Source organism: Nomia melanderi, chromosome 9 (assembly GCF_051020985.1).
Source record: "Nomia melanderi isolate GNS246 chromosome 9, iyNomMela1, whole genome shotgun sequence".
Lineage (NCBI taxonomy): Eukaryota > Metazoa > Arthropoda > Insecta > Hymenoptera > Halictidae > Nomia > Nomia melanderi.
Window position 1 is genome coordinate 11,723,752 of NC_135007.1, and position 27,602 is coordinate 11,751,353.

Consider the following 27,602-nt stretch of genomic DNA (forward strand, 5'->3'; position numbering starts at 1 on the left):
GAAACGCGTCAATTCAACACTTTGCACTCGAGAGGTGACTCTTAGTCAATCAAGTGGTGACTTGATTTGATACAGCAAAATTATAAAGTCTTATATATAATATTAAGCTTTATATAACGCATCAATACGAGGAATATTGAAATAAAATAACTTTCCTTCTTAATTCATGTTTTCTCATTAATTAGTTTCAAAGAAGATCGTCTGTATCCTATCAGAAAGTGTTGCATATTTCTAGTGAGAAACTTTCGAGTGCAAAGGGTTACTATAAGTGTTATTTCGTTTCAATTATACGTATCCTAATTATCTATCTTCAAAGCTGCAGCTTCCGAAACTTAATTCAATAATTTAGACGATGTGTTAGAACACGCGGTTCCCTCGAGAAGCTGTTCTCGCGCGATAGCATCTCAGATAGGAGATTCTTTGCATCGAAATTTCGACTCGACCCAGTTCCGATCGACGCGTAGGCGTGCAGTCGCGTGTCCTCGAGCACGCTCAGACCGCAATTACGAATGCCCGCGGATCGTGACTGCGAATACGACGCCATGGGCCCTACTCGAGCGACGGATGAGTCGCTGGGTGAGTCATGACGGTGCGTAGGGACGCAAGCTGGAGAAAGACCTTCGCCTGTGACCAGCTAAGGTCGATTTGTATCATCCGATCAGACACGGAATAGTTCCTACACGGTTCCGTTCAGACGAAAACATTCAGCGTTTTTCATTCACACACGGAATACCACTTGGTACAGTTGGCAAATGTCTTAGTGTCTTTTTAGTTTACGGTTTTATGATTTTCATCGGCTGCGTGTAACTGTGAAAGCAGTAAATTGAGCGATTAAAATCATCGGAGATATCAGAAATTAGTAAATGAAACCAACGGAAAACTGAGAAGCGAATGAATAATGATCAATTAGCTGAATTCCTCGGTTTAGCCATCGAGTGTCTGTCTTGTTACATCGTCCTTTCATACTGATTTCTAGTATAAAATATTGATCTTTCCGTTTTTTCTCAATTATCAACGTATTGCATAAATTATCTTCACGCGACAACGTACGAATTATCATCGTTGCGTATTAGCTTTTTCCATTTTCGATTCCCAGCAGTTTGCTGAGCAGCTTCCTCGGTCAGAGCCGGAGGAATGAGTCGGATCGATTGATACGGAATTAATAATGGCGGTCGGTGTAGGTATATGCGCCGGTGCCATTGCGAACATTAATCTAGCGGCGTTTAATCTTGTCCCGAGGAAATTGATGATCTTCTTTCAATTAACAGCCCGCCGCGGGAGTTTTAAATCGCGTATCGACTTATCTTCATTCACTGCCGAGGATTTGAGCTGCGGTTAAACGCGGAACTGACGTTTCGCTCTCCTACGATTGAATTCCTGCACTGATCAGTTAAAGGAGCGTTCTCGCCTCGAACTTCGAAGAAATCGAAACTTGTTCTTGCTATAATCGATAGCGAAATCTGCAAGGCGTCTCGAATTTTTCTAATTCATTTTTGAGAATCCTTTGCCACGGACGTTTTCGGAGTGTGTACGCTTCAAGAAAATGTAAGAGAAAGAAATCGATATTTTCAACGGTCAAAGTGGGAGTACACCTTTCTTTCGGCGATCTGTAATGAGGTGTAACGACTCGAATGCAATTTCCATAGAATTAATTGTGGAAATTTGCGGTGCTATTCAAATGCGGCGAGCGAGTACCATGAATGCAGAGTGAGGACCGTCTTTGAAATAAGAGCATCGAAGAAAGTCATGAATGCTAGCAGCTGTATTTATTACGCTAATGACCTGTTCCTTGTCGTGTTACATCGAACAACAATTACTCAACTTCGTCTGTTCTTATTGACTCGACGTGCAACGTAATATAATTCATCCGACATCTTTTTATAATTACTGCGACGTATCTCTTACGTCGGAGAATCCTGCCCGCAGCTATAAGTCATTACCACGGTTCATTAAACACGAAAGGAAAACTAGAAAATAGAAGATTCTCTATTACACACTATTTAAACATCATATAAAACATAAAAATATAATAATCCTACGCTCAAATGTGATCGAAACGAAAAAATACTCTAATACACTATATTTTTCAATTCTTCCTCGATCCAATTACGTTTCTATATCTTCCACCAATAATTGCTTCGCTTTAAAAAATTCGCAATATTTCTTAGTTCTAAAGTTAGAGAGAATCACCGATAGTCGTTCGTATTTCTCCAATACTTCGAACTTGCGATTAATCAGAGCACAACCATGCAGAATGAAACGTCGCGCGTGTCAAACGGTGAGAAGCGAGAATAAATCCTTGTAATTCTATATTATTATATATAACAATTTTATCGTATCTCCTCTATACGCGAAACGTTCGATTTCACTCTAAATTCGAATCACAAGTATTAGATCTTCTACAATTTCATCCGCGTTTAGTGAAACGAAACCGTTAACGACCGCACGAACGATTTAAGCGCACACGAATGGAACACACACGGATCTGAGACAGCGAGATTCGTGTTTCAGTTGGGAAATTTCTAATCCGTGTTGCGAAACGCGAGTCGGCCGTCGTAAGCGTCCCAAATGACGAGCCCCCGGCGCGAATTCGTTTAATCGACGTGATTGCACTTATGTCACCGACGAATTTGGCTCTCCCCGCTCGCCGTGTCCTCCTCCTTCCTTCCTTTTCTCGTTGACGTGGACACGATTTATGGGGCGCGATCATAAAAGATGTTCATAGCGGAATGACGCCGACCCGCGCGCCGCTGCGCGACGGAAGCTCATGGAAATGTGCCGTCGTAAAAGTCCACTTAATAAGCTCGCGCGGGATCGGACCCAGAAAATTTCCTGTCGAACCATTGCCCGTTCCCCGGCGTTTTATTGGCTCCGCCGGCCGCGTAAAATTTCAGTTATCTTCGGCTCAGGAAGCGGGGTCGCGCGATCGTGATTTACAGCCTTCCTGATCCCACGTCGATAATTTTGCATTACCGGACGGTCGTCCGGCTGTTATCGTGTGCGCCTACATTCGCGGTTCCTTCGTTAAAGTGTCCTCACTCCGCCGCAACGTGTGACGCGAAAATCCGACTGTTACGAAATTTATTAACGGTAAACGCCGTGTCAGTCACCGACGACCGCCGCTTCTGAATTTCCTGAACACGATTTCAATAAGCAGGACGACTGATATCGGATGAAAATACTTAATGTGAGTGAGTTGATAATAGTATAATATTAGGTTGTCCTATAGGTTTCTTTCGTGTCTGCGAAATTTTGGAACGATGGTTCGACAATGCTAGAACAACGAAAGGAAATAAGTCGGAGTGAATTGTGTATGATTCGGTAAAGTGATACAAAGTGTAAAATATGCATTATGTATTAATAAAACATAAGAAACTTTGGACGATCCGATACGAAGATTACGATGCTGAATAATTAGCGATGCATTATGTAATTTACAAACTACTGCCTGAAATTCCAACGAATCCATCGAATTCCATTGTTCTATTTTGAAACGAAATCAAATGAAACTTCGCCCTTTGACGGGCGAACACTCCGACGGAAATTGTCGGCACAAAGTGGGTTCAATTTACGAAGTGCGCTTCCGTGTAAATATCTGCCTTCGAATTTTGATTTTATTCCTAGCTTTAAAGAATCGAATTTATTTGAAACGAAAAACTAAAATCGCCCGAGCGACGGGACACGTAGGCGGTATGTTTGACATTCAAATTTCCAATTTCACGGCGGAAAATGAAAATGGAATCCGAAACCGGGCGGACTGTTGCGAGCGACACAATAGAATGATGTCGATGGAGGCGCGTCCCATGATTCTGGATCGAATGTAAATCCGGTGGCATATCGGCGTTGTTTGTCGTGGGACAAGCGTCCTGATCATACCGTCGATGTTCGAAAGCCGGCCACGAGTGGCGTACATACGCGCGGCCGCGTTCTGCGTGCGCCATACACGCCCATAATAAATGCGTACACGGGTACGCGTGTCCCGTAGCCCTCGAAAGTGTTTACGAGAGACGTTAAAACCGATCCGGCCGCCGATTATTGCCCCGATTCGAAGACAAAGTGGGGATCGGTGTTCCCGAAACGATCGCAAACATGTCGCTGGCTGATCGATTAATTAGTCCGTCCGTTTTACGACTCTCGGCTTAACGCACCGCCACACGCGTGTCAATGTCGACTCCATTTCAACGAAGGAATTTTCATTCACCTGTCTTTTATTCGATTTTCCGCGTTAGGCACGTGACGAAACTTTCAACTGACTTTAACGCGTACCACCAGTAGCTCACAGTAAGATATCACATCAAATATGTGGCTCAAGTGGTTTGGTAATTAGAAAACATTTCCATATAGTTGAGAATTAATTTGCTTATTGATCATTTCAATATTTTTATCAATTTTGAGAATTCAGCCGCCAAATGGAAATTACAGCGTCGGTGTAAACGTGTTAAGAAATCTGAGTATCATTTAGTTTCAAATGCAAATTGCATATTAGTTGTTATCAATGGTTAATGTTTAAAGTAAACGCGAATACAGGATTAGCATTGAAATTGTTTCTTCTCTTAAAGCATCGAGTTAAGGAACAGATCGTAGAAGGGTTAACGAGTATTTGTACGTCGATTTTCGATCGATTGGAAATAGAATAATGTTCCCGAATTCGTATTTCTTATCGCGTGCGTCTCGTGCAATTCTAAGTTTCCAAATGTCCCACGAGCGTATCGAAACTTGTAGTCTAGTTATCACGGTTCCGCCGTTACTTCGTCGAACAATTTTCAATACCGTGACACGTGTGTCTGCCCACGATCGCGATATCGAATAATAAAATCCCACTTCGGTCCGTTGAACCCCGGCCGAAACGTCCAACGCAGGGAATTGTAACAGTGCCAAATCGGCCGTAATGTCGAACTTCCTTGAGACCAGTTACCAGCCGGTTCGGAAGTTCGGCAAAAGGTTAACGACGAGTGAATCCGTCCACCGGATCCGCTCCGAACCCGAAGACGTCCGTGCCGCCGGCTTCCGGCCTGCATTTCCGCGACAGAAGTCACGCCGGGAATTTCTAGGGTTTGCCAGCAGTCGGTCTGCGCGGGACTAACCGAGAAATCCGAGGGCTTTGATCAACGATAGCTTCGAGGATCTCGGCGAATCTGTCCCGCGGCCCCCTTTGTCCGCAACGTTGCCGCGCGGTGAGCTACAACATTCGTGTCTCGCCGGGATAACTAACTTTATTGAACGGGAAACCAAGTTATAATTGTCAAAGTGTAAGCCGGATTGCAGAGATCGAGTCGCGGAATGACGAAGATTGCGTTCAGTCACTTGTTTATCTAAGAAAATTAGGCTCCTGGTTTTGCGCCTTTGAAGTGGACTAATTTCGCGTTGCAGATACCGTATTTCGTTGATATAGTAATTCATTACCAACGTGGGATAAGTTAGTGGACAGAAGATATGTGTCGCATCTACGTGAGTTCGATTGAATTATTTTTAAATAATTATTTTGGGATGATTAGTTTAGATATACTCGTAAGAAACGTTCGATGAACCGTTGAGATTGATTATGGAAGAATTGATTGGTAACAGACAGGTTTCGGTGCATTTTGAAGTTTCCCGAGATCTCGAAGGAATCGGTTTTAGGCCTCGATCAGCGCGAATGCCTTTCATCTTGGAATAAAAGCGCCTAACTCCGAATTTTAAGGGACAAGAGAGATTGCTAACAAAGTCCTTTGAAACTCGCCCCCGACGGACTTCAAGGGGCATAATATTAAAGCAAGAGTGCTCCCCCGCGTTCGACGGAGTTCAACTTTTTCGTCGATATTGGAAAAACAGGGAAAACAGGAAACGCGATGGTTGCCGAGGCCCCCCTGCGCGAGACGAATTCTCCCGGCAAACACTCCGCCAGCTTTGAGGAAGCGTTAATAAGGTAAATTATTGAAACGATCAAGCTGCACCGTCGCGACTGCACTGAGAATGTTAAGAGTGAAACTTTCGACAGGGGAGCGTTGCTCGAACAACTGCAAACAGTGAAATTTCTGCAACATTCGCGAACATCTAGAAACACGACGTAGCTGGTAAAATACAAAGAGTCGACTAATGACTTCGCTGGCAATAAGTTTCAATCTTTCCGCATCTTACGCGACGAAACTATTAAATTAACGAACAACTTTGTATTAATTCATTCTGCATATTTATTTATTTCACCACCGTTACACGTTACAACTGCTGCTTTTGATTTACATACTTATTTACTACTAGTCTGTATGTTTATTATTTGTTCCTATACTTCTGTCTTATTGCATTTCCATCATTTTGCATCGATGTCGCTACTCATAGAGACTACAAATAAAACTGCACAATAACACTGGAGAAATCCCGATCAGAAACTTTCGCTCGTCTTCATCCTGCATCGCGAGGATTGTAGCGGCGGAAAGTGAATGACTCGAAGATGAAAAGTAGGCCTCACGGCCTCTTATGCCAGACGATAATTAACGTTATGGTTATTACACTTTGCGATGGCGTCGCGCGGAGAGACAGCGGCGTATGGCAAGTGAAATTCTCTTTGTGGCCGAAAGCCCAATACTGGTGAGCTTAATCACGCTTAAATACGGCGGCTCGTCACGGCCATCGCGTCGGGCGCTGCTCTCCCGTTCGCAACAGCGCTGCCCGATCGAAACGCGGCTACAGAGAACGATACCCTATCGATTTTTCGCTATTGAAACGGTACCGTTGTTGTTGTTATTATTATTAATAAGTCTATTAGCGGCTCCCATTATCTCGTACACGCGTGCTCGTATCGTGCGGTCTATTCTCTTTGCCAGTTAGAAATAACAATGGCGTCGAAGTTCTCCGCTTGTTTTATTATTGATTTCAAATCAGCGATATTAACTCGTGGCGTGCAAATTTATTATTAGACTGCGGATTTTTATGCGTCCATGGGAACCATGGGAGAACCACAGAGATCACGCATGATACGAGAACATATATAAAATATCTAAAGTCTAATGATTTTTTGTGGTATTCATTGGAACAAAGAATTTTCCATCGCAATTCTAATTATTTGTTCGCGCATTTGAATTTGCAGAGGAATCCTCAGTCTACTGATTCGATACAGGATTATTGTATTTAAAACTTTACAATAGGAACCAATAAAAAAGGAAGACTAATTAACTTGTAATTTATAATCTGCTGAATTTTTTAATAGTTCTTCGTTCCCCTACTTAGTATATCTTGATCAATCAAATTGCAACGTGTCTGCTATAACCGCTTTAGAATATTATCGAACGTAATTTCTATTTATCATTTAATTAGTCAAGCCGTTCTCGATGGCCGTAGTTAAGTACCTTCAAACGACACGTAAGATGTATTCCAGCCGAGGTTCACGGAACTCCTTGCACCTGAAACATTTCCCCGAGACGTTTCGCGTAAAGTGTACTCTCAGAGGCCAGGGTGCGCTTTCAAGTCCCATTTTCAAGGTTTCAAAAAGTCCTGCGACTACGGAGTTGCGGTGCGCGAACGGCGGCGAGGGTGAGATGACTTAACGAAGAACCCTTCTTTGCGTAGGTGCTTCAGAAGGAGTCAAGAGGAATCCTTGAGTACGAGGGACGGGACAAACTAGCATAATACAAGGGATTCTTAAAGAGTACAGAGACGTTTGCATGACCGTGTGAACGTCTTCAAGTTGACAATCCCACCGGAGGTTCAATTTCGGTTTTCAGAAGGCAAACATTGAGTAGTTGTTGTATTCAGATTTGTATATGAAATTTATTACACTTAATATTGTTCAGAGTATTTTTGAAGTGCATAAATCATCTTATAATAGAACATTGAGTAGTTGGTGTATTCAGAGTTTTATATGAAATCTATTACACTTAATATTGTTTAGAGTATTTTTAAAGTGCATAAATCATCTTATAATAGAACATTGAGTAGTTGGTGGGTTCAAATTTGTATATGAAATTTATTACACTTAATATTGTTCAGAGTATTTTCACAGTATATAATAAATCTGAACACTAGATTTACGGATATTTATTGTACAGTATATTCTATTGTTCCCAGAAAGACGTTCGTCCATTTATCTCTAGGAATGTATTATTAGGAACCATAATCACGTGATTGAATGAATCAGAATCGACTGAAACATTTACCAAATAATGTTCATAAAATTCAATATAAGTCAAATCGTTCCGTAAATCTAGTGTTAATAAATCACTTGAGGATGGTACAGTACGGAAACGTTAATTACAATGATCTCAACGAAGAACGATTTTTCTTCCGCTTAAAGTGCAATCACAACAGACGATAGTTTCAGGTTCTCGCAATCGATAGGCAGTGAACCGCTCGTTAAACAAAAGAACACGTAACGAACGGTGTATCCGTGTTCCGTTCGGAAATCATGCACTGCACAAAAGAATTGATCCGTTCGTTCCATCAGAGCGATTCGAAACTTCAAACGCATACTTCGCGACGACTCTCAAACGGATGCCACGATTACCATTTTTTCCTCCCGCGAGCGGTGGTCCGCGTATGAACGCGTACCCGGCCAATCCTCGACAACTATAAACATTCATTGACAGTGCGTGCGTGCGGTCGTTCGCTAAATCGCTTTCCACCGCTACGACCGCAAAAGCGGTCGGCACTAAACCGTCGTTTCTGAAATACGTTCGCCGAATGCCCCGGTGTTCGATATAACTCCCTCTCGCTGGGAAAGGCCTGTTAATAACTTCTGCTTTTACTGTCGAAAGTTCAGTAACATTCGTTTCTCTCTTTACTTAATCGTTCCTTTAATTGACAAACGTGGAACAGTTAGAGATTAACCGACGAACTATGCGAAATCGAATTGTAAATTCGTTTGAAATTGTTTTGTCGGTAGAAATACGTTGAAGCAAGTGGAATTTATGTTTAACAAATGAACGATAGGGTGAGTCAAAGATGAACTGTTATATTGTAAATATTATTGAGAATTAACGTATACTTTGTAATTGTAATTGTTCGTGCAAGATACAGTGTGTTACTCAGAACAATTGGAAATATAGATATTTGAAGATCTAAATGTTGAATTCTATTCTAAATCTAACTTTTAACGGTCTAGACTAAATGGGGAATACCCTGTTGAATTCAGATTTCTTTATGAAACTTTGAATCAGTCTTTTGAACATTCGCATCGCAAGTTAAAAGGATACCGCATCGGACGAGAGTTCCTTCGCTTATCTCGTATTGACAATATAGTCCGTTCACCGTCGGAGTAATGTCCCCTGTTCTTTTCCTCGAGGATCAGCGGAAATGGTGTCCCATCGAACGCATCGACATCCTGTCATGTCTTACGTATTATACCTAATACATTTTTTCTAGGGGGAATTCTTCCCGGTAGATACGTATCTCCGAGGTATTCCAAGTCTAAAGAATAATCTCTCGAAACGATTTATCAGAAAGTTGGCAGACATTCAATGCATACCGTAACTCCGCACTAAGTATTCCCACTGATGCACTTTGCACTAATTCCGACACTAGAACTACCGAGCAATTGAAGCGACATTCTTTATCTCTTTCAATCAGAAGAATACGTTTCTTAATATTCAACGCACTATTATCGCAGCTGCGCGGAGAATGTATTTATTTAACAACTATTCGCGAAAGGATCCTTATAATTTCATAATAGTGAAACGATGTAAAATTGAAATTGTGTAATCGGAAGAAAGATAAAAATACTAAATTAAAATTGTATAATTGCAAAGAACTAATTGTAAAATCAATGTAACCGATATAATTATTAATAATTAATATTCACTTGGTAAAAAAATTCGAAACAGGTTGTTCCTCCTAATCCGTACGGTAGCGTAGTTAAACGGTGTTCCGTGAAAAATAAACAAACATCGGGACAAATTTCGTTCCGCGTAGATGTCCTCTTTCATGTAGATCCAGGGGAGAACGCGGAGGCCGGGGCCATGCATATTTCATAAAGCATCTCCATAAGCGATTAATCTTTCCTTGACTCTTTTTCAAGAGACTCTCGGATACTTGCAACCCCATGGAAAACACTTTCGATCGTTCGTAGACGTCCCTGTAAATCGTCAAGAGGGTTAGTTCCCTTTGACTCGATCTGGTTCAATCTACCCTCTTCATCTCTCTTTATACATATATATTTTCTTCGTGTCCCCTTTCTGCGCGACAGGGCCGTCCTTTTGTGTGTACGAAATTACCAGTTTTCTCTTACCAGACTGTCCGATCGGAGAATTTTCGTCCTCGGACGCTGCAGCTGTTGGCAATCGTGTCCACCAGTAATGTTCTTCGAAAAGACCTCTCGAAACTAGCTAATTAGTCCTCCATTCTGTAACATTTTAGCTTCAAAAGATTAGTACAAAGTTGACGATGGTGTTTATGTATATAGAAAACACCAGAATCTTTCATTTAATAATCATTGTACACGGTTGCTTCTATTCTACTTTAAAAAGGAACTCATTCGAAAATGATCGTACATGTTCTTGTCAAATCTAAACAGCGCTATAGAATTTATTCGTTATCCGTAAATAATGATTTTGTTCAGGAATAAAACGATAAGGTATAAATCAATTTAATCATCACTCGAAATCGCTTTTGCCGAACTCAACGTAGCGTGCTTGCTGTATTTACACGTGGCGTTTCATTTGAATCCGCCAGAAGAAGCTCGTGTTTATATTTCTTTCCATAACGTGCGTAAACCAAATTCCAGGCACTCCTGCCTGTTTACGTGCATTGTTGAGTAAATACAATATACACGATGTAGCGTGTGCGTATTTGCCTCGTGTTTATTCCGGAAACATCTTATTTTCATGATATTCTTTAAATTCGATCGAGTTCTCCTTTTAATTTCAACTTTCGTCGCAACTAGCCTTATCAGTGTATTTAGGGATACAGATTTACGCAGAAACTCGAAGCGATTTCAGTCACGAGTCCGATTTCAGGGGGAAACACAAAAATGGAGGACCACATTGCCACAGTTCCCTCTGCAAATTCGATGAAGCGATAATTCCCGTTCGCGCACTTGAATGGTGTTTATTCGGATCGCTCTGATTACTTCCATTTGCCACGCAATAACGGCTTAAAATCGGTTAACGCGGTTCGCGACGAATCACCCGCACTATCCCGTGAACGTGGAAATAGTGACGGAACGTCGTGATTAAAATTCGGGGGGGAGCGTGCTGTACGTTGTTTATTTATTATATCGTATGTTTATACGGCTCGGGAAGACCTGATTCGCGCATACGCGATTCCTGCGGGATCGATACTCCTGTTACTCCAGGCTCGTCGCAACTGGAGGCGCGAGATTCCCGAGAAAATTGAAAACCAGGGGAACCCTCGGGAACGGGCATTTGTCACTGATAAACGGAGTCGATGCCGGACGTTACATATTCCTGTGAAGATACTAATCTTCCGGAGATAAAAACGGAAAGGTGAATATCACAGCTTTGGCCATAGGAAAGAAGAAAAAAATAAAAGTAACGTCGAATATAACATCGATATAGTAAAAAGATTTCAAATTACTGAACAAACAATTTTGTCTTCAAAATGTTCGATTTATCGTAACGATTGAATTTCATTGAATTTCATTGATTTTTCGTTTTTCGATGCTATACATTTTGCATTTAATGATGCGTTTAAGATTGAAAAGTGGATATTGATATTTCTACGCTCGAACCAGGGGAGCAATTTGAAAAATGAGTAAGAAACGTTATCGAATTTCTCTGAACGTTTTTCTCCCTGAGATCGGTTTCGCTGTGGCGGTTCGGAGTTGCGGGAATAATGGCCAGTTTGTTCAGATTATAGAGGAGCCGTAAACTCCGCGCTAAAGAAGAGCTTAGAGCTCCAGTAAGGGACGCACTTCCATTCTTGTTTTCACACTTGGCATTCGCTCCTCTCATTCATTCCGCTATTTACCGATGCAGGCGCCATTCATTTGCCCGGCGACGCGAGCTTTAAAAATATCCTGGCCTCGTCTGATTGACGTGAACTACATTTCGGTGGGAGTTCCGCTGGAAGCAATTTTTTTGAAGGGCTACAAATATTTATCTGTCGACGTAAGACAAACACGTGTGTGATACATTGCGATGAACCTCGATCGTGTTAGTGGTTCTGAAGGTAGTTGGGACAACAGCGTGCGATATTGTTTCGGACATTCTTAGATTAACGAAGAATTGATTCAGCAATGTGAAATTTGGTAGAAATATATAATCAGTTTCATTAAAATACAGAAAGTGTAGATTATAATACGAGTGTGATCGTTACCGCAGATTTCCAGGTGTGTAGACTGTTCTCTTAAAAAACAAATCGAAGTGTTTGTACCTCTGTAATTATTTGTATCGTAGTCTTTTTAGAAAGCTTCGGTGTTTCATGAGTGCACAATGCTGGAAGAAAATTCTATTATTTCTTTCTTTCCATGTATCGTTATTTTATTCTAGGGGATAATGAAATCTGCACCACATATTATAGCTCTTTCCTAGCATGTAATGTACAATATTTACATTCTCATAAATAATATAATATAATGCCAAATGGCACACAGAGTGGCAATTCACAAAAGAGTTAAACCAAAGGAAGTAAATATTTCAATCATTTCTGAACTTATTATTCTATTTTATCGTGTGTCATCATAAAACCGAACTTCCAACGTTCACAAACATACACTGTAAAATACTCACTATTGCTAATTAAAATCCAAATAAATAAATAATATAATGCAATACCGAGTGACACGAAGCATGACAATTCACAAAAGAGTTAAACCAAAGAAAGTAAACATATTTCAATCATTTCTGTACTTATTATTCTATTTTATCGTGTGTCATCATAAAACCGAACTTCCAACGTTCACAAACATACACTGTAAAATACTCACTATTGCTAATTAAAATCCAAATAAATAAATAATATAATACAATACCGAGTGACACAAAGCATGACAATTCACAAAAAAGTTAAACCAAAGGAAGTAAATATATTTCAATCATTTCTGTAGTTATTATTCCATTTTATCGCTAGTTATGATAAAACCGAGTTTCCAGCGTTCGCGAACAGTGCTCGGAGCGCTTCGCAGCCGGCTGCGGGGCAGCACACAACTTAATCGCGGTACGTAGACGTACGGAGCGGTAGGCGTGATTCGAATTCGAATTAGCGATCGGCGCTTGGCGATGCAGTCTGGTTCGTTTGGAAGACCGAAGCCGAGATTGCCGCGAGAGGTTTGCGCCCTGCCGGCTTTACCGTTCCCAGCATAGGACACGCACACGTCGCCTCGCATCGTAACCGTAAGCGCAATCATTTGCGCAAATTGATCCGCGTACGAGATAAATACCAATCGACATATGGGACCCGATGGAAATGCAAATACTCAAGGTCCCCTATCGCGACAATGGTAATTGTGAGCACTCGACGACACTCGAAACGCGAGCCTCGACTCCGAGCGTAAAACTACTTTACTTATTACTTTGTAAAGTGCGATTACGATGCATCGGCCTGATGCAAGCGAACACGGGTCAATGCGATCAGGGGATTTATTAGCGAATGCGTGAAACTGGTCGACAAAGTGACGAGCGACGTGGCTTTACGCTTTCGAAGATTCACGCTTTACGAAGTAAACTAATCTTTGAACTCCGCAGGCTCCGATATTGCACCAATTATAATATTAAATATTTTAATGAAGCTTAAAGAAACTATCCTAAAATTATTAGATTCGCACATCCAAATTTTGTACTGAGGAAAATAAAAGATCGAAGAAATGTTACAGCATTTCTCATTTTCGCTGGGAATACTATGAAAATTAGTTGCAGTTGCCGATAGATTACAAAACAATATACATGCTTATATAAACTACGTTCTCGTACAAGTCTATATAGATTCGTAGAAAGTAATTTTCGTTTCTAGCAGAACAAATTCTAATGAGTGAGGAATTACTTGAAATCTGTTCATCGTGCATTGCGACGAGGAAACGAGTTAATTTTCTAAGAAAGAGACAATGTACGAGGCGAAGAAAACTAGTCACGGTAATGGCGGCGTTAAGTTATTATTGCAATTAAAGTATGTCGCGTGGTATTGTGAACATTTTTACCAAGATTGGGGTTATATAATCGAGTGTCGGTGGAGGAGGAAGTTCTAACGTATATTTGTAACGAGCACGTTCACCTATAAGACGGCCGTGAGCGCCACCGCGTGAGTAAATTGAGTCACGTATAGGATAAGAGAGAACCACTATTATATGGAGTCGATGGCGTGACGGCACTGCAGCGTCTCCTTTTCCTGATACGCTTGTCCGAGCCTTCGAAAATTGCAAGCTCCGAGGACAACATCCAGGCTTCCTCCGGAATGCACATCGGAACGATAGTCTAATGTCGCTGATAACGATTCGTATCGGTTTATCGAATATGCCGGGTCGATATCGCGGTTCGGTTTAGAAACGAGGCGCGCGTGTAAATTTGGCGAGGCAATTTCCTTCGGGGCCCTTGGAGAATATTAAAACATGAATTATTTAGTCATCCGCTTGGCAACGTAGTCGATTTTAGTGATTCACTGTTTCCCTTCATGGAATTAACGATCATTATTCAAACCTTCGAACGATCAGGACTAACGTTCGCCTTTATTTCCACTGGCTTCTAATTTAACCATTAATTTATCGCCAGGCGAATTCGTTAGAGGATTCGAATTATCGATAAATTTAACGCGGGCCTAAATCTTTCGACCCTCGTCCATAAGACCCGGTGCATATTTAATTTTTGACCAGTCAGGCGAGCGACAGGTTCCTCTATCCCTTTCGGCGATGAAAAGACGCGAACCTGCTGACCAAGTGTTCCCCTTCGAAAGACAAAGAGCATTTGACCTGCAGGTTTATCTTCCGTTCGCTCCAGGTAGAAAGTGCAGCTGAATTCACACTGTGCGTGCCGCGTGAAATATGAGGATTTCAAATTCAATATCCATTGTTCGCGGCACAATTAACTTCGCTCTGTGACGTGTCACTTGAAAAACGAACATTCCTTGGAAATATTTGCGCAACGCAATCTCTCTCGGCGTCGCGCATTCCCAGAGGAATTGGGTTACCTAAATGCATTTACAAATGCGTCGTGTATCGCGCCGCGGGAATGATTGATCGTACGAAAGTGAATAATAAGGTGAAACGGAAGCGTTGCTCGCTCGTGAAGAGGAAAGTTCATCTAAATATTGAAACTTAGTTTCAGTGAAACTGACATTTCAATGTTTCAATTTAATCGACGAGAATGGATATTTGCATAAGAACCTGCTAGTTCCATCGTAATATCGGACTGAATGTAATTATCGGTCATCTCAATATGACCGTACGTACATTATGTTGTTCGCTTCTATTTCTGTTAGACGCGCACGACACATATGTTGTCGAGCGTCTTACTATACGAGTCTTTATCTATCTCCTCTTGGCGATATTCATTCATACGCTGCTCTGTCCACAATCAATCAGGCTGTTCTTCTCTACTCTCGCTCCTGGCCTATCTCTCTTCAGAGTGATATCTATATTCTCTCGTCCACATACGCGCTTTCTCAGTATGTAACAGTGAATACTGTTTTAATAGTTCCTAAAACAATGCGCGTACCACGCTGAACCTAACAGGAATTTAATAATAACATCAGCCCACGGGTGTCACTCGAATCATGACGCGAATCAAACGTTACCGACGAAGTTAGAGCACATCTCATTAAATCCATATAATCATTTCTACAGCGGTATAATTTCGAATCGCACATGTTACACGGTAATATGTGTTCAAATGTTCTAAACGATCGTCGAACTGCTCGGAACGTGGGCGGCGAACCTTACGCGCCGTACACACGTAACGTGTTTCCGTGTGAACGCCGTTTCATTGATCTTGCGAATCGTATTTACGCTCGCCGATGATGCTTTATTCTTAATAACTTTCTAGTAGGAAATCAAATTGAATGAACACGTGAATTTTCTTGGAAAATATAATGTTCGTAAGGATGAAGTTCGAGTTTTAACCCTTTGCACTCGGAAGCTTTTCACTAGAAACATTCGACACTTTTCAATGAAGCATAGACTACGCTATTTGAAACGAACCAATGGGAGAACATACGTAAATTAAGAGACAAAGCTATTTTATATAAATATTTCACGTATGGATGCATTATACAAAACTTAATATTATATACAACACTTTGTAATTTTATTATATGAAATCAAATGACTGAGAGTCAGTTCTCGAGTGCAGAGTTAAGTGTTCCACTATATTAATTTACATTCCCTATATTAACCCTTTGCACTCGGAAGTTTCTCGTTAGAAATATTTAATTAAGACGATATTCTTTAAAACTGACTCTATCGAGACATTATACAAACTTCAACATTAAATATCAAACTTTATAATTTTCATGTGTCAAATCTAGTGGTGATTGAGTCACCTTCCGAGTGCAAAGGGTTAAGCTCTATCCGCATGAAAGCCTACATATCACAGGGTTGTCAAACTGCCTTCCAACTTAGTGACTCTCAATCAGCGAATCCTCTACTTCCTCCAAGAGCTGTTCTACCGAAAGCAATCATTAATATTTTTATTTATTTCACAATCTACCCTAATGTTAGCCTGGATATCAAATGCAGCATTGTTATCCGACTGTGCTACGAACGTTAAGCGATCGTTGGAAACAGTCTCGGCAGACTCAGCGCCAATGCCTATCGAGCGGCGTGCGCGCCGCCATTTTACTCGCCGTTCCACGGCCGGCGTGACGGGCCAGCCTTAAGCCGGCGATGCACACGCGGCTTAACGAATGTCGCTAGCATCGACGTTCTACCGAACCATCGAGAACGTTACGCGCACACGTTGCGGGGAGAACGGCGGACGTCCGAGCATGCGCGCGGCGAGCAGGCAGTCCGCAACTGTTCGTGCCGGGGAAAGGAGCGGAGTGCTCGTGAACGTTACGTTGCGTTACAATCGAGGTCGTTGCGTTGCTCTCTTCGCCATCTTGCACGGCGTTTGCCATGGAGTGGTCGCGGGACATGGCGAAAGCTTTGGTAAGGCTCTACAAAGAGAAAGACTGCCTATGGAACCCGCAGAACCAGGATCACTATCAGAAATCGAAAAGAAACGACGCCTGGACAGAAATAGCGGCCGAACTGACCGTTCTGTACGATAACTTGGTGTCCATTAATGACTGCAAGAAAAAAATGGACTGCATTCTGTCGTCGTTCCGTCGGGAAAAGATTAAAGTCAAACGAATTCGCGTCGAGAAAGGTATGTTCCGAATGCTGACTTGTTTCTCGGTTGCAATGGGAATCGTGTCTTCCGTTAGCCACGATACGGTCGCCACGGCGTACAACACTCCTTAAGGCTGTATCGCATCGAGGATCGGATGAACTAGGAATATCGAGAGATTGGATTCAAGAGGATTTTTACTGACGAGGAACGATTGAATACTGAAGTTCGGTTAATTGTTCTCACGAGGATTGTCTTTCTTCGGATTTCTCAGAATGGGAACAGAATAGTTTTCCTCGTTAGTAAACCATCGCGATTTTCTACCGGCCCCCCGGTATTCTCGCAAGACCACTCTCTCAGGACGCACTGGCTGCGCTTGAGAACACTCATCCATCCCCCACACACGCTCACAATGCGAGCTTCACAACCGCCCCTCGACTATGCCACGTCACAGCAGACGCGCATTCCTCAAACCCTCGCTCTCCGACAACCACAGTCACACTTGACACGGTAGAAAATACGTTTTGTTCATGCAGTATTAATTCCTTTTCAGATGAAATTGTTGGGAAGCTACTTCCTCTCCGGTTTCGACCATTTTTTCATGTATTGTAGGAATCAACTGGTTTATATGTACTATGAAACTGATTTCACGGGGTAGGTAGCATCCGGCGATAGAAATGGTTTTCAGGAAATTGAATATTGCAGTAATGCACGTTTCGAACAACCCTTCGCTAAGAAAAATGTCGCGCTTAGTTTCTGAGATATAAATATTTCTCTGTTCATTAATTAATTTCAGGTATAAGAATCTTTCTTTAAATTTTCGCTAATTTTATAGCAATACTAATAATAAAAGCATCGATGCTCTAAAAACGATTTTTTAAACTTTCATGAGTTCCATTTTATAATTGGAAACTCTGGTCTATCAGTTCCTCAAGTTTCTATTTCAACCAGAAAAGGTAGAAGGGTTAACAAAATCTTTCGGGACAATCGCCGTGTTACTTGAACAACGATGGACGTATCATAAACCCCCATCGTCGCTGACGCAGTCGATAGCTCCGACTTGGCAGCCTTCGGTTCAAATTACCTGCGGCGCGACCCGCGGGTAAACTTGCCTCTCAACAGGTCTTCAAAATTAACTTCCACGGAAAAGAAGTCTCCGGTGTCTAGATATTTTTCTCGCCTCCTTCAATCATTGCTACCAAAGCAGCTACCTTCACCCTTTGAACTTTTTAAAGTTTCACCGTCAAAGCGCTCGATCGACCGTTAACTTTTTCTATTTAAAATGAATTTCCCCGTTGAACGAGTAACGAAACGACAAAAGTTCTCGGGCCATTCGAAAATTGCAATAATGACGAAGCTGCGCGATGCATTCTATAAACTGTATCTCGTAGTTGTTTATTTTCTGGGGTTAACCGATTTGCCGGACGAGGATCACGTTTATACGAAACAATGCAACGCGTACAATTCAGTTTAAGCCTGCTTTTCAAGCAGCCCTTATCAGCCCTATTCGCCCATTCATAAACCCTCGCACGCTCCCGGTGTGTAACAGAAGCTCCCGAAATACCGGAAGTAAAAACAAGCTACCGCGACTGAGATCCAGCGTTCGCCGTGCCGCATGGCATCCTTCCAGCGCAGCTGGGTCCGTGAAAGGCTCGGGCACCGGTGTTATGCAACGTGTAGTGCAACACGCGCTGCAACACGTTAGCGTGCGGTACGTGTCACAAACATTTCTGCCGCGATACCGATTACAATGAACAGCGAGCGCCATTGTGCTTCGCGGCGTACACTGATTGCCGATGGCTTGTCGCGAACTGTTCAATGAATATTGTATAGGTGCGCCCAGTGTTCGCCCTTATCGCTTGTTATATTACACGTTGCTCGACAGCGGTGTCTGTCTTATCTCGAATTCCAAAAACTGAATCGCATACGAAACATTGTTCGAATGCACTTTGACAAAATTTCATCTGCCAGCTGGATGATCGGACGATTCGATGTTAGCTGGCAAGGTCTGTTGAACTTATTTCGATCTTGGATGAGCTAAACGAATGTTTACTAAAAGAATTTGATACTTCGCCGCTAACTTCCTAAAGTATCTTCGAATTTCATTCATAAAACGCATCGTGGCTAAAAGAACACGATCTCCATTGAAAGGACACGCGATCGATGATCGGGAAGAGCTAACGTCGAACTTCTTCAAGGTGTACATACTAAATCCGCCTGGTTCCTATTCGATTCACTGTCGTTCCTTATGGACAAGGGGGTTCATCGATTGGATCCAAATTCATTTACCACTCCGGTGAGTATACATCGCGCAATTACGAGTCATCCGGTCGGCTAATTGGTCGGACGCATTTATAGGTTTCGCATACGCCGGACATAAACGAAACGTTCTCAATGGAGCCTCCTCCGCTGAGAATGAGCTTCCAGCCGGAGGTCGAAGTGACCGAGGAGAATCTGGACTCGGACTCGCAGTCGCGGAGGTTACTCGGGCAGGACGAATGCTCCAGTTTCGGAATGTTCGTCGGGAACAAATTAAGAAACTATTCGTTCTATACGCGGAGCGCGGTTCAGCACGCCATTAGCGACATTCTGTTCAACGCGGACATGGGCTACTACAACCGAGCCGCTACGTCTGTGGAGGCGCAGACCGAGGTCGAGGAAACGAACTCGCAGCAACCGCCCGCCGCAGGTTCTCAGGCGCAAGTTCAGTGCAAGATCGAGGAAATTAACGTGATGGAGACCGATCCCTTATTAAACTGATGGGACTGTACGGTTGTTGCGGTACAATTACCGCAATTGGCTGTACAGTCTCGTCTGTTTAATACGAAATCGATTTCTGTCGGTACAGTCGCGTCGGAGATACCGAAGCACCATTCCATCCGTCGTCTCGAAAGAGTCCTGAGGGTCCATGTAAATACATATCCGGAAACTACGCTTACGAGATTTCGCGAAGACGTGTGCGCGAGGATACTGTAAATAGGAAGCATTCTGAGGTGAAGACTCGTTTAGTGTGATCGAGAAAGCAATATTTTTCTGTTGTACATATTCCATCCTGTGTACAGCGTAGAATTTAAATATGACAGGAAGTGCGTTTTGTAAATATAAGTGACGTAATAAACTGTAGGAGACAGTGAATAAATATTTTTCTCTACCTTGAGTCTGAGTTTTGTCGATCGGAGATGAATGTTTGGGTGGTTCAGTGAAGTAGATACACTTGTTGAAAGGTGTGACGTTTAACAAATGAATTTATTATATATTCTGCCTCTAAATCGTGGCCCCTTGCATGTATAATTGTCCAAGCCACAATGATCGCACTGTAAAGCAACAATGCATCGCGTGTAAATCGATGTGATACGGATTTAAGCTCGAATAGCCGCCATCAAGGACAGAAAAGGAGTGCCGCAGGAAACTGTCACTACTGTATCCTTGTTAACCCTAGCAGTTCAGTAATGGACTTCCAATAAATAAAGCGGGACGTTTATTGGTCACGATACTTCTGCTGTCCCATAAAAACTCTAGCACAAAGCGAACGCGGTACCGCAACTGTGCTAAATTTCGCAGCGCTTTTATTGCGGCCATTCCGCGTTCTTAACGCTTCTATCATTATAATACCGAGAATAGCACTAAATGATCTGCATTTAGCGCAGAAAATTATTCCGAGCGCTAATTACTTCGATCACTGAAAGAAACCGGTTGCGCTCTAATGGATCTACGCGTCGAATTGAAAGTAACAATTAACGGTAATTTCCATTCATACTCGTTCCGCCTATCAAGTTCAATGATACCCTTCGATCATACGAGTTTCCCTATAAAATCCACAAAAATCGCGAACACTCCAGCGAAACTCGATCGGCCGTAGAAAAATGACGAAAGTTGGCGAAAGTTCGCGGATTGCCGCGGAACTTCTTCGACTTTTATGGACAATTTAAAAGAGTGCCCTGAAATCCATGGTTACGTCGAAAGGAATGACGTTACACCGATGCACCTCGATTCTCAGAGGATTTTTCGAGGAACCTCGGCCACGATCGGAACCCCGTCCAACGGGTATAAACTTTTTTACGCGATCGAGCGTGGCTCGATTTAATTGCGGGGTGTATTCAACCCCTCCCGACCTCTCGCCGCCATGGCCGATCGGGTTTTCGTCCAGAGCCACGCTCCGCCTGGCCGCGGTAACCCTTTGCGCTGCCATTTACATGATATTGAATTCAACGGGCGGGCGAAGTCGACGTTAGTCGCGACGAGATTGGGTACTACGTTATGCGCGGGCAATTTTTCCCGGCGAAACGTTTTCATGACATCCAGCCAATATCGGGCCCGTACGGTGGAGCACCGAGACGGTATTAAAGGAATACGGGTCACCGAGGAACTTTAAAGCGACCACGTTTTGCCTCCGTGCCAGCGGAGAATGGCGGCTCGCAATTAGATATACGTACCTCGAAGTTATTATATTCCGTTCTTGCCGTTCTATTGGAAACTTCGAAATCTATGATACAGATATTCACTCTATTCACCGATTATTGCACTGTCAATTTCAATTTATGCACGATCTTTCATAAACGTCACACTCACATGATAGATTAGTTATCTGAATCTCCTACCACATAACTTCCATTTTCGAAAAAATGGCAACTTATATATTTCATAAATTACAACACTTCGCATTGAGAAATAAAGGAACCATTGTACTGTCTAAGTCGTCTATGGTCAAAGGATAGCGGTCGTCTCCCTAACGTTCAAACTTCAGCGAACTTACGACCGGTATCGCGCTGCTCGCGTAAAATATAATTACCGTGTACGCGGTGCCAGTCCGCGATAACAGTTTACACCGGGGGCTGTAAATTTTCCTCTCGTGTATTACGTGTATCAATTGCGATATGCGAAACGCGGGAAGAATGGACGTGGATCGAACGTGTTTCGATTCCCAGGTACGCGAGCGGCCGGCGCGGCGTCGGTGCGCTGGGCACAGTATGTCGTTGTTCTCTCGCGAAATTGGAACGTTTCACCGCGGCGAGGCCATTGCAATTTTCATCGATACGATCTGACCATCGACCGTGAAGCCGGGCCCGTTTCCTGTCCGGAATCGCCGAACCGATTTCGACCGGTCGCCGCGCAGCGCCGAGGCACGTGCTGCCGCCATTTTCTCTCTCCTCTCCTCCCACCTTTCGCCGCTTCCCCTAGATCAGGGGTTCCCAAATGGCAAATCATGAAAAATCAACATTTCTTTTTCATTTCAAACATTCAACATTTGAACCTATCCATATAAGAATTTGTTAAACTTCTAAAAATTGTTTCCACAAATGTCTTAATTGTGCATCGAATCTTAAATACTAGAAAAGATGAAAATTACGTGTTAATTTTTCAGTATCCGAGTGATTATTTTATATAACTTTGAATAATTTTAGACGTCGAAGCTTGACGTTGTCATTACAGCATTCAATCGCAAAGGATTGTTAATAAGTAATTAGAGTGTGCGCGAGTAACGAGAAACTATTGTTCTCCGAAATGAGTCTAGGCTCATAAAAGCTTGGGAACCGCTGCTCTATATTCTTTTTCAGCTACCACCTCCCTCGCCCCGTGCATGCGTTCACGGTATTTTTCAATCTTTCGCGGTTTTCTCGTTCGCCATCCCACTGTCCTCCCCCCGACGTTTATTATCGCTGTTTTCATCGTCGAAGTTGATTTAGCGGGACACTTCTTCCGTAAACTCCAACCATTCTTCCGCGATCAGCGGAACTGACCCTCTATTTAGCCGTATTGTTTCCGCCGCTGCCGCCGCGCTGGGAACCCGACTTAATGGCGCTCTATGATCGATAGGCAATTCGAGGGTAGCTGCAGATGTTGCTGAAGGAATATTTTCAATTGTTTGTAGACCGAACGGTTTGCGATTGAACCGGGAACCTTTACGCTTGCGTGGATCCTTTTGGATCTAATTTCTGGCCTCTGAATCGTGGAAACTCGAGTCTGGTGAAGACGTCTTTACCTTTTCAACACTAAAACCACCGAGCAACTGGAATTACTTACCTACATCTTTATAAAAGTTAGAATAATATATTTCTTGAGATTTGATAGATCCCTTAACGATCTTTCGCAAAAGCATAATTTAAATATGTGCACACTAAACATTCCAAGATCGGTCAATTTAACTCACATCAAATTGACTGGTAGTTTCAGCGTTAAGAACTACGGTATAAACTGATAGCGGTAGTCTGAAATGTTCCAATTGCTTGAAAACAATTACAATAAGAACGAAAATGCAGTGATAATTAATTCTGCTGCCATTCGTCTTCCTCGCCAAGGAACAAGTAATATTACATAAAACATTCAACATTCCTGTGTCACTCAACGCGTTAAACATCTCTCTGTAGAATTTCAGCAACAATGAACAATGACACCGGCGCTAGGATCTCCGATCGTATCTCGACACTTCCATTGCCAGGACAATGATGAGATTACGGGACGAGTTCCACATAATCTGAAACAAGTATCGTTGTTCCGTATCGCGCGTGCAGGAACGAGGGAGTACAACGCCGACGAGTTCTAATCTCAATTCCATTAAGTCAGCCGGCGTAGGTGGCTGCGATTTTTACGCGAGTCGCGTGTTATAATCGCGATAACGATCGGCACTGTACACAACGAGAGTGTACTTCCCGCGGAAGAAGAAGGCCGATGTCCGACTCGCCGCACTTTCTAAATCTTGGACTCGTTCCAGATTAGTCGGGACGAGTTCGTTTCGCGACGAAGGCGACCGTTCGATGGGAATGATCCTGGCTCGATTATCGCGAGAATTAATCCTGGAGAAACATTTCTCGTTTCCTGCACAGTCTAGCTCGTTCTGATAGTCTATGGATTAATCTTCTCGAAATCCTAATTACTGCAATTACAACAGAATGACAACAGGATCACTTTTAACCCTAAGATCACGATATGACTTTGAGTCACATTCGAACTTTTTACTCAAATTCGTTATCCCATATCGCATTTGCAAAAGTTTTTTCGAGCTTTTAAAATTTGGGCCCTATAGACAAAGATAATAACATTTTAATCGTTTTATTCTCGTAAGTGACTGAGAGTCATATAATAGATAATTGCATTTAAATTCGTATATTTACGTTATCAGTATTAGAACATTATTGTTTATATTATATTTATATTGAAAGCATTCCTTTTACTACTTCTATTATTTCTGCTATTCCCGTTATATTTATTATTATCATCGCGAGCTCAGTATTTTTTAAACGGTCGCGAGAAGGCCGAATAAAGGAATCACCGCCAGACATTACGTCCAATTACAATTTTCCGTAGATGAGCGCGTGTCCGCCGACTCGCAGCCGGCAACCAGAAAGTTCTATAGTCCGGTATCACGTGCTTTCCCCGTCGGAATAGGTGGACCGTTATTCTTTTTAATTATTCGCTGCCCACTCGCGAACGTGAAAGGATCCTCGAGGATCCGCGATGCAATTAGGAAGACTCCCGTCGGTCGACTGTAATTAAAATTGTTTGCTCCTTACGCCGTTGAATCTGAAGCTGAAACCAAGCCTGAATTTCTCTTCTGCCTTTGTGCTTTCCATTTTTTTTCTATTTTGTTTTGTTCTCCCTTTCTCTCTCTGTCTCTCTCTCTCTCTTTCTCGTCGCGAGTTGAAGAAAAAAAAGAAGAGACAGGAACAGAAGCAATCTCGTTAGGAAAGATAAATAATGAGCCAGCTCGTACCGATAAGGGTGAAATCTGAGTTCTATCTGGCTGCGACGCGTGATTCAATTTGGCGGACGGTAATTGCGCTCGATTTATCTGCTCGGTTGGTTATGCGTGGACAGTTCAATTGCGCTGGCGGCGCGCGAGCTAGCAACCATCATCGCGCTGATGTAAGTAAATGGAATTACAGGACGTTTCCAGCTGGCCCCGAATTGTTCGAAAGAAATATTTCCATTTACAGCGATTCAACGAATCGAGGATACGATATTCTGTCCATACTTTTAAGCGGCGGTCAATTATATATTTTATACTAGTCACATTTGAAATAGCACCATTTTTGTTTCAAATCATATTTCATAATATTCAGAAAGTTTCACCATAATCCTTTTAAACTTTCAGTCACAATTGAACTTTTTACTTAAATTGATTATCTCATACCGCATTTCCGAAAGTTCTTTGGCCTTTTACAATTTGGACCATGTAGACAAAGACAACATTTTAATCATTTCTTTCATTCTCATAAGTGACTGATGCACGTGGTACGGGTTAACGATAGATTCGAATAAATCATTACAGATAAAATAGATCATCGTTTGATGTCACCATTCCACGTGCTCCTATATTTTACCATCGAGCACTAATCATGCGACACCGATCATCCGCAGAGCGAGAAATGTCTCCGGGAAACGCATTAAAAGGTAACTTATTATCCGAACCCTCGGTTGACGGTTCCCGCGATAAAAACGGCAGATTTATTCGCCGCGGGGCCGGGCGGGGTAAATTCTAGTAATAAATTCGAATATCGGTCAACGAGCATATCCGTCGTCCGATTCCGTGTCGCCACAATCTGAACTGTAATTAACATTCCCGGTTTTCATTCGCGGCCGGCATTCATCGCGGGAGAATGTATTCCCTTTTAAACGCGACGCGACGCGTCGCGGCGCGGCGCGGCGCGCGTTTGTTTAATAAATGAAATTAATAACGGTGCACGCGAAAGGGAACAAGGATGCAGAAAGTTCATCTGAATGCGGGGCGCAATTATACTCTTATATATTCGCGGGGACTAATTCACGACTGCGATATTATTGAAATCAAAAGAGAGATCTTTTTATCTCGCCCTGCCCGCATGGACGTTCCGCGAAGGAAGTTGAAGAATATTCGTATTAAAGATTCCGGGTGCCGACGTCAAACATTTTTGGAAGAAGAAAGTTACCTAAGTTATATCGTAATAACGTCATCTTTCGGTACTATTAGTAGAATAGACGGTTGTTATGACTACGTGTAAAAGAGAAGCTGCACTTGAATTGTATATTTATTGGAATAATAAATCTTTTCGGTTTTGGTATTTCCAATGTTTTCTATCAGAGTTTCCCGATTGATTTGAAAACTCGTCGCTTCAATCGCGAGTTGAAAATAGTCGAATTTTCGTTCGGTCTCCGCGCGGGGTAACAGAATTTCGCGTAGTCAGACTTCACCTGAACAATTAAGCTTCGATCGTGAATTTCCAACGCGGACCCGACGATTTCCTCCGCGAACGATTCCACCCGAAGTGGAGTCAGGCTTTTTTGTGCGAGATATGATAATTTCGTTGCCCCAGTTTTCCGGTAATATCGGGCGTGCTTTGATCCTCCTTAAATTTTCATGCAGCCTCAGCGGTTGAGCTTGCATAGAATTAATTTCTTTTCTCCCCGGCATAAATTAAAAGACGGAATATCGATTCGGGGACGGGCGCATTTCAATTCACCGGTGTCTCCGATTTTCGCTGTACACTCGGCGGCCGTTTAAATGAACGGTTTAATTGTTTCTCATTTACTCCGTGGAAATTAATTGCCTGTGAAACTTCAGATTTACGTAAATTCATGCAGAACCCTGCAAAGCGATTTTATCGTTCGGCAGAAATAGTGCTGGGGTTTTTACAAATGTACGAATTATTCAGTTCGTTGATCGGTTTCGTCGTTTCACGGTCGTTGAACACGCGAATCCTCTAATTAGTCGTATCTTGGATCTCACATTTTTCATCCGCGATAGAATCTCTCGAACTTTTCGTTCGATCAATTCCAACTATAAATCAAAGCGAAACGTGACATTTGAAACACGACGCATGAACCGCCACGGTATAAACAGCTTCGGTTCTAACCGAGTAATTAACACTGTCAATCCCGAAGCCCGTGCCGTTAAAGTTTTCAGTAACAAACAAATTTCCCGCTTGAAAAGGTCGCGTCAACTTCAGGTTAATCGCCGCGAAATAAGAGATCGGAGGAATTCTGTGAAAATGGAGCGCCGCCCGATCGATGAGCGAACGCTCGCGTCCGAGTAATCGATCAAGAAGTTAATCAAGTCGCCGGCTTCGCACGGCCAGCCTAGGCCCGAGGGAGAAAGTGAATTCATTAATTTCGCTGCGTACACGCGAATAACCGAGTTCCGGCAACAAGTACGTAATAGACGTCACAGTCCATTTTGACGCCGCCGGAGCCGAAGGTCGGCCTCGTTTCCTTTTTACAGGGACCAGTTCGTCGGCGATTAACCGGACGTATGGTCGTTTCACGCACACCGAACTGAAATTCGTGACGCCGGCCACAAAAGGGATGAACCTAAACTCCCGATCCAGCACGAACGACGCAATCATCCTCTTTTGTACAAAGTCTCATTTCCGACGAAAGTAATTTCGCGAAATTATACGCATTAAGACTAATTCAGCCCAGAGGCTACCAATTATTTATTCGCGAGCTTCG

The 27,602-nt window shown here is 42.7% G+C and overlaps 2 protein-coding genes and 1 long non-coding RNA gene across 3 annotated transcripts in view; all 3 read left to right on the forward strand.

The window, feature by feature from the left end:
* The window catches only part of LOC116432825 (uncharacterized), a 474,592-nt gene that overhangs the window by 85,884 nt on the left and 361,106 nt on the right, over positions 1–27,602 (forward strand). The gene's annotated exons all lie outside the window — the stretch shown is intronic.
* LOC143174935 (uncharacterized) overlaps positions 1–27,602 on the forward strand; it is a 90,106-nt gene that overhangs the window by 42,490 nt on the left and 20,014 nt on the right. The window lies entirely within an intron of this gene.
* Positions 15,608–20,337, forward strand: LOC116432826 (uncharacterized). The gene is made up of 3 exons (XM_031990242.2): positions 15,608–17,219; positions 19,379–19,476; positions 19,539–20,337. The coding sequence occupies exons 1-3, from the start codon at positions 16,967–16,969 to the stop codon at positions 19,938–19,940; spliced, it is 753 nt and encodes a 250-aa protein (XP_031846102.1). The 5' UTR covers positions 15,608–16,966; the 3' UTR covers positions 19,941–20,337.